The sequence below is a fragment of the Chaetura pelagica genome, unplaced genomic scaffold (genome assembly GCF_000747805.2).
Source record: "Chaetura pelagica isolate M959 unplaced genomic scaffold, ChaPel_1.0 scaffold704, whole genome shotgun sequence".
Taxonomy (NCBI): domain Eukaryota; kingdom Metazoa; phylum Chordata; class Aves; order Apodiformes; family Apodidae; genus Chaetura; species Chaetura pelagica.
This window is the reverse complement of record NW_009952994.1, coordinates 32051-42592: the sequence shown is the minus strand read 5'-3', so window position 1 is coordinate 42592 and position 10542 is coordinate 32051. Positions and strand designations below refer to the sequence as shown.

Below are 10542 nucleotides of genomic sequence, written 5' to 3'. Positions count from 1 at the left end.
GCAGGAAAGGAAACTGGAAGTACCTCAGGAGCCTCCCGGAGAGGCAGGGGAAATACTGGTTTGCAGTAGAAATGTTGGTCTTCTGCTGGAAAGCACTTGGGTTGGAGGCTGTTGGTCTGGAGTGACTGACCAAGCTGGCACTGGGAGCCAAGAGCAGTGGGGCTGGAGAAGCCCTTTCCCAGGAGGGAGCTGCCCCTACCTGCCCTGTGCCTGCAGGGGGGTGGCAGAGGAGCCTGCAGCCCTGGTATCCCTGGTCATCCCTCTTCCCCACACAGTGGTTGGCCTGTAAAGGGTGTAATGTGCTAAGGACTGATTAATCTTCAGGCTTAATTACTGCCAAGGCTCAGTTAATTTCCACACACTTTAAGTATTTGTTCTTGTAATCATTACATGACTCCCTATTCCCCCAGTAATTAAACGTCTTGCAATATGACACTAAATGGGTGATATTCCTGCATCCTGCCAGCCTGGCTCTATTAATTCCTGAATTGTCACCCTTGATAAACTAAATTTAGTGAGACCCTTGCCAGGTGCTGTGCTGCCCTGTGAGCCTGGAGAGGGCTTGGACCTCTCTGTGCATCATTTCCCCCATCTCCTCAATGTGCTTTGGGGCTCAGCGAGGGCACCTGTGAGGTGAGGCTGGTGCTCTGTGGGGTGAAAGCCACCTGGGAAAGCCTGCAGGGAAGGTGAGACCCATCCTGTGATCCAGCCCAGCCTTCTGGGTTGGTGTTTTGTCCAGCAGAGCTGGGCCCTGGGGGCAGCATCAGGGATGTGGGTGGCAGGGGAGCCCAGCAGCTGGTACTGTGGGTGCCAGGCACCTCCTTGGAGGGATGGAGAGATGTACACAAGGGGATGGATCCCCATGGATCCTTCAGCATCACTGAGATTTACCCAGATTCTCTGAAGCCAGAGGAGCAAAACTCTTAATTGCTCTGTCTTCCCAGGCATTTGTATTTTCCTTTTTCAGTTGGATGAGGGTTTTTCCCAAAGTCCATTGGGACCCCTTGGCTTGTCTCCCAACTGTTGAATGACCCCAAGTTTGTCCTGGATGGATGAATGGAGGGATGGATGGATGGAGGGACAGACAGGGAGAGGGGAACCTGAGTCTGTGGGGTGACCTGCTGGAAATGCCCTTAGGGGTTCATTTCTCCAGGAGATAGCCCAGCTCTGTTAATGGGCAGCACCTCAAAAGCTTTTCCCCAGGGAAGGGTTGTCCATCAGTGCCACCTTCAGGATTTCAGTTTCCCATCCTGGAGAGCAAGGCTGTCATGGAGCTGGAGGTCAGGGGGGGAGTGATGTGTGTCCCTGGAGCAGGGAGAGCCCAATGCCAGCCCCAGGCACTGTTCCCAGCTGCTTTCTGCTCTGCCTTGGGGAAAACAAAACCAAACCAAACAACTTTAAAGAGGCAAATGACAACACAGAGATTGTAACGAGCAAGTTGAAATCCTTTGGTAAACTGCTCTCTGCAAATGTTGCAATTGTTGATGTATTATCTTCAGAACATCTGCTTTTCTCCATCTGTATTGGTCTTCCCAAAGTCACAGCTTTCACCAGTTAATAGCAAGAAATATCAGATGAGCAAGCAAATATGTTTAGGGCTCGTGTTATGAAGACAACACACAAATAGAAAGAGATTCATCTTTTCATAATGCCACTTTTATAAAAGGCAATAAAAATACAGTGCCTTGTAAAGGGATAAACAGGCTGATTCTGAGCTGCTGAGGGTTTTGGGGACAAGAGACAAAGTGAAGGGAACCAAATTAATGCATAAAAAAGTACAGGAAAACTCAGCCTCTGGCTATATTATATAGCAAATGATCTGCCAATGGGGTAAGATACATCTTAATAGCAGGTTTTGAAATGAGATGAATACTGTATCCAGTGCATTATAAGGAACAGTGTGATCTGAATCTTAATCAAGGCAGGGGAATATAAATCTGAAAATAATAAAGACAAAATCAATATTGATGGTTAGGAGTAAAAGTGCTGTATTTGCTGTAGTAAACGGTTTTAAGGTCCCGGGGAAAAAAATTGTTCTGGAAAACTCCCAGTAATTTACTGTCGTTTCAATAACTGGCACTGCCCCAGTGCATTTTGGTGGCATTTATATTGTTGCTATAAGATTTAAAAAGCAACAAGGAAATCATAAAACCCACCAAGCCCATTGCTGCTCCCTAAGCAGGGAGCTGAGCTCTTTCCACAGGGCTGGCAGAGGCTGTGCCAGGATCCCAGCTGGGATGGAGACGTGGTGGGATGTTCTGCTTCTCTCCTCGAGCAGAACAAGCACTTACCTTGTCCTTCCCAGTGTTACCAGTTACAAAGAATAAGGCATCAGCTTCTGATGAGCTACAGGAAACCTTTTTACATTGAGGTTTTCTCTTAAATGCCTTGTTTTCTTGTCCTCTGCCCAGGTGAGAAGTGGCTGTAATGATAGGTGATGTCACTTCTGCTTGACCTTCTTGTTCTCTCTTTAAGAAGTTGCATGAAATTTGCTGTTCAAATCACAGCCTTGGAAGCCTAAAAGAAGGGAGGTGGCTGACTTGGTGCTGCCCATGTGGGTGCCAACAGCTGAGGCTCAGCAGTGCTCCCAGGCTGGGAGGGTGGCTCTTCATTCCAGGCATGGAATCCCTCACTCAGAGTTGTGGGGGTTTGGAGAAAACTAGTTGGACAAGTGTTAGCCATGCAAGTGGTGAGAGATTTGATCCCGGTTCTTTATGTTGAAGGGACGTTTTCTACCATTTTTCCATCTTCTTAATATATGCCAAGACCCACAGTGGGTGTTTTGGTGTCACTTTGCAGTGACTTTGCCTTTTGGGGAGGGGCAGGAGGAGCCTGAGCAACACGACTGTCTTGTTTGCAAGAGCTGGAGGTGCTGTCAGAGTGGGGTGATCAGACACATCAAAGGGCTCTGTGTTCAAACCTTTGTGTTCAGGGAGCAGATGTCACGTGTAAGAGCTGGGCAAGCTGGCACAGAAGCTGGACCAGGTCCATCAGCCAGTGGAAACCACCACCGTGGCCAGAGCTCCAGCAGGGCTCAGGCTGGTGCTGAGGCTGGGCCTGGAAGAAAGGCATTTATTTAGGGTAATCATCCTGGTTTTTTTGTTTCAGTGTGTTGGTGGGTGCCCCGTGCTCAGCCCTGGTTGAACTGAGGTCTGGAGGTCATCAGGGAGGAGGTGGAGGCCAAGGTTGCTGTTGTCTTTGGGGCTTCACCTAATTACTTGGGTGTTTGGAGTGAGGGCTGGGATAGACTCCTGGGAATCTATTGGGTTGTGGGCTGATGTAGGTGCTCTGAAGTGTGGGAACAGAGCTGCCACCACTGTGCTCATCCTCCCTCCTTACCATGAGTGATGGAGAAACCTGAGGAGCACCTCCACCCTCTCCTGTTGTTGAAGCAGGAGACTGAACTCTCTGGCTCTAAATCCACTGCATCCTTGGGACATTTGCTCCTAAACTGCACATCCCAGCTGGTCCCTGTTCACTGAGCACCTGAGCATCACCTTGCATGGTCTGATGGCTGCTTGCCAGTGGAAAAAGGGTTGCAGAAATGGGGGTTTGTGAGCTTTCAGGGCTGGCAGAGCTGAGCAGCCCTCAGACCTTGAGGCATTTTATCTCCTTGGAGCCACACTGACAAGCAGAGCTCATCACAGGTCATTTTTGTGCTTGTATTTTACCAGAGCCTTACAAGCCCCTTCCCTGCTGCAGCAGTCACAGGAGCTGGCAAGATACCTGGGGTTTATTCTCTGCAAAGGTCGAAAGTTTCTTGGGGGCAATGGTGTCCTCTCCCTTTAATTATTATTCCTTAAAAGCCAAAGATGTGTGGCTCCCTGTGGAGAAACACAGCCTGAATATTGACAGTCATAAACCATGCCAGAAGGAAAAATGTGGGCTTGCTCACAAATGGACTTTAAATCACCAACCAAAGCAGTATCTGTTAATAAAACCAGGATTTTTTTAGCCTTGAGGACAGAGGTGCTTTATATCCCAACCTTCAGGTTCACTGATCTGCTGGAGAACAAGCATAAAACTTCCCCAGCAAGGGCCTGATATCAGCACATGTTTTTTGGTGCCAGGAGTGTTCAAGGTAGCCCTTGTGGTTTTGCTCACTGCTCGTGACATTTCCTTGTATGATAATGATCTTGGCAGCAGCAGGAGGAAAAACTCATGACCCAGATGCTGCAGAAGGGGGAATTATTTCCTGAGATAACGGTGCTCACTGGGACGTGGTGGTTGGTTGTGGTGGAAGCAGCAGGTGAGGTGTTGGGGGTGGAGATCTTGCTCTTTGTCAAGCCCAGCAGGGCACTGCTGCTGATGGATGGAGTTCTCATGGCCTTTGAGACATGACACCAGGTTTTAATCAACACCAGGCTCTTTGCAGCCTGCACAACGTGTTGTGTAGGTGAGTTTAGTGGTGCTGGTCACCCAGGGTGGGTATTGATTGTCAGGTTCAGTTCCATGGATGGTGTATGGTGGGGTCTGATCTCCAGCCTTGGTGGGAAGATGCCCACAGGGCTGTGACACCTGGCTCAACTGTGGCTGCTGACATGTCACATCCCACCAGTTGGGTATAGGCAGGGTTAACCCTCTCTTAGTTAATCTCTTTTAACAACTCAGTCAGTGAGATTAACCTCTTGAGTTCTCTGCATAGTATTCTAAGAGCAGGACCCTTCCCCAGCAAGTTTATACAAAACACAACTTGATTTAAATCTGAGTAAGATTATAAACCCTGCCAAAAAAACACACCACACTGTCACTCTCAAAGCCATAGGTTACAACGGGCAGAACTTAGCAAGATGGAAACTTAGACTAGATGTTGGGAAGAATTTCTTTACCAAAAGAGTGATTGGACTCTGGAACAGGCTGCCCAGGGAGGTGGTGGAGTCACCATCCCTGGAAGTGTTAAAAAGAAATACAGATGTGGTGCTGAGGGACATGATTTAAGCACTGAATGGGTAGATGAGGTGATGGTTGGTGGATTTAGGTTATGGTTGGACTCGAAAACACACCACACTGTCACTCTCAAAGCCATAGGTTACAACGGGCAGAACTTAGCAAGATGGAAACTTAGACTAGATGTTGGGAAGAATTTCTTTACCAAAAGAGTGATTGGACTCTGGAACAGGCTGCCCAGGGAGGTGGTGGAGTCACCATCCCTGGAAGTGTTAAAAAGAAATACAGATGTGGTGCTGAGGGACATGATTTAAGCACTGAATGGGTAGATGAGGTGATGGTTGGTGGATTTAGGTTATGGTTGGACTCGATGATCTTCAAGGTCTTTTCCAGCCAGAATGGTTCTGTGAAACAACCGGTTGCAAACAGCAAAACTTGGCAAAATTAGAAGTGATGTTGCCCTTATGTGCAAAGCATAAGGCTAGAGAGAGAGAGAAACCCATCCCTGTCCCTGCACAGCCCTCACCTCTGCTCCTTACCAGGGGGGACCTGGACATCCCATCTCCTCCAGCTTTGGTGGCTGGGCTGGCTCAGGCCATCCATGTCACCTTCTGCATTTGTCCTCATTCTGCTCCAGCCCCACAGGCTTCCTCAGCCCTCCTCCACTTTTCCTTGCTTTTCTCTGCCTTTTTCTTTTATGTTTTTCTTCCCCTTTCCTTCCCAGCAGGGCTTCCTACATGTGCTGCAAGGCCAGTAATTGCAGCAGAGCATTTTCAAACACAGCACATCTCGACTAAGAAAACCAATTTTTTCCAGCCTATTTAATACTTCCCCGTGCAAGATGCACAGATGTACCCATCTTTATCAGCACACTGAGGAAAAAAACAAACAACAAACCAGCAGAAATACTGATTGACAGAGGTTTTAATCAAACCTCTTGGGAGGCAGTGCCCTCTTTGCCCAGTACACACTGGACCAGGTTGTTCCTGTGTTGCATCCTGGAGCTAAGTTCAACCTGCTGGCAGCTTCCAAGGGTGGCCAGTTTGCTGTAAACACCCCTGGGTGCCACCAAGTGGGAGATATCATGTTTTCAGGGTGTATTTGGTTTTCTCCCCAGGTTCCAGCCAGCAGCTGGGTTGATGGAGAGGATCCAAGCTATAGCTCAAAACGTCTCAGACATTGCAATGAAAGTAGATCAGATTCTCCGGAACAGCCTCCTGAATGGGAAAGGTAAGTGTCCCCATGGGTCCCCCCAGCTCCAGACCTCCTAGGGGTTGCAGTTGCACTAGGGAGATCCAGATTTCACCAAAAATGAGGTGAAAAGGCAGGAGTGTGAATGCTGATCTGAGGTTATCCAACTCACCCCTGTCTGAGCAGGGCACCTGAAGCACCTAAAGTGTCCAACTCTGTGCTGGTGCAGCATCTGGTCAGACCATCTCCTTGAGGGCCAGGAGGTTCTGAGTGTGCTCTGAGCCTTCCTAGAGGTTTCCAGGGCTCTCACCCTGGTATTACAGCCAGGAAAAGGCAGCTGCATAGGGAAACACGCTGGTCTGTAAGAGCAGCAGTGTTCTGCTGGCAGTGCTGCCTCACTTGGCCCAGGAGGTCTCGAGAGCCAGGGAGATGAATTTGCAGAGGAGCAAGACCAGAGAAACTTGTTCCTGCAACCCCATCCCATCCAATCCCATCCCCTCCCAGCATATCTAGCTGCTCTGCTGACACATCCGAGCTCTTTCCATACCCAAGTTGTCTTTCTGCAGTGATGGAAGGCAGGAGGGACCAGTGTGAGGTGCCCAGGGACCCCAAGTACCCTGACTGCGCTGGGAAAGTGGAGGTGAGTCAGGGTTCCCTGTCTGGAAGAGGGGCTTGATCCAGGGTGGAAGCTTCTGGGAAGGGCACAAAGCAGCAACCCAGGGGTTTAAACCAGGAAGGGTGGTGGGGAAGGGGGTTGCTTTGCAGAATAAATCTCTTTGCTTTCAAATGGCCCCGTTGCAGAAGGAGGAGCAGAGCTAAAGGTGTGGAAAGCAAAGCGTGGCTGTGCTGTGAGGAGAAAACACAAGGGAGGTTTCCAACCTCCTCTGGGAGCCTTTGCTGTACCAGTGTAACTGTGTTCCCAGGGGTGTGCAGGAGCAGCAGGATCAGCCCCGTGAGCCCACCCTCCCTGCAGCCCTCCTGGTTGTCACTCCTGTGTTTAATGACACGCGTGGTGAGCAGGAGGCACCGTCACATCATCTTTAAGTACCTGGAGATTGAGCTGGTGTCTGGGGAATGATCCCAGCAGGGCACAGAAGAGCATCTCACTAAGGCAGCCAGGACCTCCATCCTGAATAGGATGTCCTGCCTGACCCATCCTGCTCTTTACACCTGAATGCAGCCTGGCATTTGGCCCAGAGCATGATGGCTTGGTCAGAGAGCATATTTACAGCAATTAATTTAAAACATCTCCCTCTTCCCTCCCCTTCCCAGCCTCCTGCTTCAAGCTCCTGCTTCTGCAGGGTGGAGTCTCCCTGAAAAGATGCTGAAGGGTGTATTGAAATGATACCAGGGGGGTTGTATTGGAGTAAATTTGGAATGTAATTGAATTGTGGAAGGCTGTAATTCCATCTCCTGTCCCAGTGATTGCTGAATTTTAACTAGTGGGCACAGCGACCTGTCTACTGAGTGGATTTGGTTTTGTAGTTGAATCAGGAAGAGGCTGGAAAAGAAGCACTGTGGGGGGTGATAAATCACTGCTGAGGTTGAGGGTTAACCTCCTTCATGTGGAATCATCACATGGAGACCACCAGTGGGTCTGTCTCCTTCCCCAGGGGCAGTGAGATCAGCTCTGCTTGCTCCCAGCAGACCTAACAAGGAGAAAACCCTGTGGGTGTAATTTCCTAGAGATTCATGGCTGTGCCCTCAGGGAAGGCTGGAACTGGTGCTGGAAACCCAGGGAGCTCCCAAAAAAACCTCCTGGTGGCTCTTCCTCTGCCCTGTGTGCCCTGGAGGCACCAGCTGGGTGAACACCAGCACCAGTGCTGGGCGCCCCTTGGTTCCCAGCCCTTTACCCACCTCCTGCCCCTCATTTCCAGCTCCCAGCTGGAGAAGAGTGATGGAGAAGAGAGGTTGCCCGTAGCAGGGGCAGCTCACAGGGCTGCCACGTCCCCTCCTGGCTGGGTGAGATGAGCCCCACGTGTTTCTTTGCCCCCTGGCAGTGGATGAGGGCCAGGTGGACCTCCGACCCCTGCTACGCGTTTTTTGGCGTGGACGGCACCGAGTGCTCCTTCCTCATCTACCTCAGCGAAGTCGAGTGGTTCTGCCCTCCCCTGCCCTGGAGAAACAGGACAGCAGCTCTGCCTTCCCCCCCACCACTGCCCCGGGGGCAGGTAAGGTGGGGACAGCCTGTGTGCAGGTGGTCCCAGGGGGGTTTGGGGGGAGATGGTGGCTCCAAGGCTGCTGGAAAGAAACGATGGTCACGATGCTGCAGGTGGGTTCTCATGGAGTGGTTTGGGCCAAAGGGACCTTTGAAGCTCATCCAGTTCAGTCCCCCTGCTGTGAGTAGGGACACCTTCAACCCGACCAGGTTGCTCCTTGAATATTTCTAGGGGTTGGGACATCTGCCACCTCTCTAGGCAGGGGTGATAAATCACTGCTGAGGTTGAGGGTTAACCTCCTTCATGTGGAATCATCACATGGAGACCACCAGTGGGTCTGTCTCCTTCCCCAGGGGCAGTGAGATCAGCTCTGCTTGCTCCCAGCAGACCTAACAAGGAGAAAACCCTGTGGGTGTAATTTCCTAGAGATTCATGGCTGTGCCCTCAGGGAAGGCTGGAACTGGTGCTGGAAACCCAGGGAGCTCCCAAAAAAACCTCCTGGTGGCTCTTCCTCTGCCCTGTGTGCCCTGGAGGCACCAGCTGGGTGAACACCAGCACCAGTGCTGGGCGCCCCTTGGTTCCCAGCCCTTTACCCACCTCCTGCCCCTCATTTCCAGCTCCCAGCTGGAGAAGAGTGATGGAGAAGAGAGGTTGCCCGTAGCAGGGGCAGCTCACAGGGCTGCCACGTCCCCTCCTGGCTGGGTGAGATGAGCCCCACGTGTTTCTTTGCCCCCTGGCAGTGGATGAGGGCCAGGTGGACCTCCGACCCCTGCTACGCGTTTTTTGGCGTGGACGGCACCGAGTGCTCCTTCCTCATCTACCTCAGCGAAGTCGAGTGGTTCTGCCCTCCCCTGCCCTGGAGAAACAGGACAGCAGCTCTGCCTTCCCCCCCACCACTGCCCCGGGGGCAGGTAAGGTGGGGACAGCCTGTGTGCAGGTGGTCCCAGGGGGGCTTGGGGGGAGATGGTGGCTCCAAGGCTGCTGGAAAGAAACGATGGTCACGATGCTGCAGGTGGGTTCTCATGGAGTGGTTTGGGCCAAAGGGACCTTTGAAGCTCATCCAGTTCAGTCCCCCTGCCATGAGTAGGGACACCTTCAACCCGACCAGGTTGCTCCTTGAATATTTCTAGGGGTTGGGGCATCTGCCACCTCTCTAGACAACCTGTGCCAGTGTCTCCCCACCCTCATGGTAACAAATTTCTGCCTTACATCTAGTTTAAATCTTCCCTCTTCCACTTTAAAACCACCCCCCCTCATCCTATTGCTCAAGCCCTGCTTAAAAGTGTGTCCCCATCACCCTTATCAGCCCCCTATAACTACTAAAAGGCACAGTGAGGTCTCCCTGGAGCTGAACAACCCTGACCCTCTCAGCCTGCCCTCATAGCAGAGCTGTTTCCAGCCCTCTGATCATTTCTGTGGCATCACTGAAGCAGGTCCGTGTCTTTCCCAGGCTGAGGAATCTGGGGTGTCACCAGATGCTCCGGGTACACCTGGGATTTGCTGCATTAAGCAGAGGAGCCCCGGTGTCAGGTCTGGTGGCACCCAGGGGAAGCTCTCCCCCCAGGTGGGACCCACAGCCACGATGGGCAGCCCCGTGGCAGCTCCACTCCTGCTTGCTTTCTCCACACTCAAAACACAGAGCATCCTCCTTTCCCAGGCAGCTTTCCAGAGTGACCTGGCTCACCTCCTGGAGCTGGTTGGCACGGGCAAGGAGTCCCTCAGCTTCATGAAGAAGAGGATCCGGCACTTGGGCCAGCAGTGGCTGCGGGCGGCTCGGCGCCTCCAGCAGAAGCTGAAGGGCCAGCAAAGGGACCAGAAACACGTAGGAGCAAATTGTATTCTTGGGGGTGAGGGTGGGGGGTGGTCAAGCTGAGCCCTTGGGAGCCCGGGGAGTGGAGACAGGTGGGATGTGAGCCAGCTGGGAGGGACATTCCTTGATGGAAGCGTGTGGGTCTGCAGGATGGGTCTGTGGTCTGTGGGGGGTGACTCTGCCCAAGGGGGGGGGGCGTCTCCTCCATGAGGGGTGCCAGGAGGGCTGACCCTCCCTCCCCTTGGTGGTTTTGCCACATCCTGCCCTCCTTTCCCTGGGTGCCACAGCTCCCATCCGTGGGATGGACCTGGATGTGCACTGGGAATGTGAAGCTGGTCCCTAAGGATGGGAGCTGGCAGCCTCTGCCTGCTGGGTCTTTGCTACCTGAACACAGACCACTTGTCTTTATACCTGAGTGATTTCCCTGAGTCATCACAGCCTGCAAAAGGGGCTGGAGGGAATCGAGGGCCATAAGTGATTTTGGGGCTGGAAAAA

General features: G+C 52.0%; 1 protein-coding gene across 1 annotated transcript in view; it reads left to right on the top strand.

The window, feature by feature from the left end:
* Positions 1-10542, top strand: part of MGAT5B (mannosyl (alpha-1,6-)-glycoprotein beta-1,6-N-acetyl-glucosaminyltransferase, isozyme B) — a gene marked incomplete at its 3' end in the record, with an annotated part of 71719 nt that overhangs the window by 32659 nt on the left and 28518 nt on the right. The window contains exons 4-7 of the mRNA XM_009996566.1: positions 6005-6117; positions 6645-6718; positions 8079-8249; positions 9895-10059. Of these exons, the coding sequence (XP_009994868.1) occupies positions 6005-6117; positions 6645-6718; positions 8079-8249; positions 9895-10059 (523 nt within the window). The remainder of the gene's footprint in view (positions 1-6004; positions 6118-6644; positions 6719-8078; positions 8250-9894; positions 10060-10542) is intronic.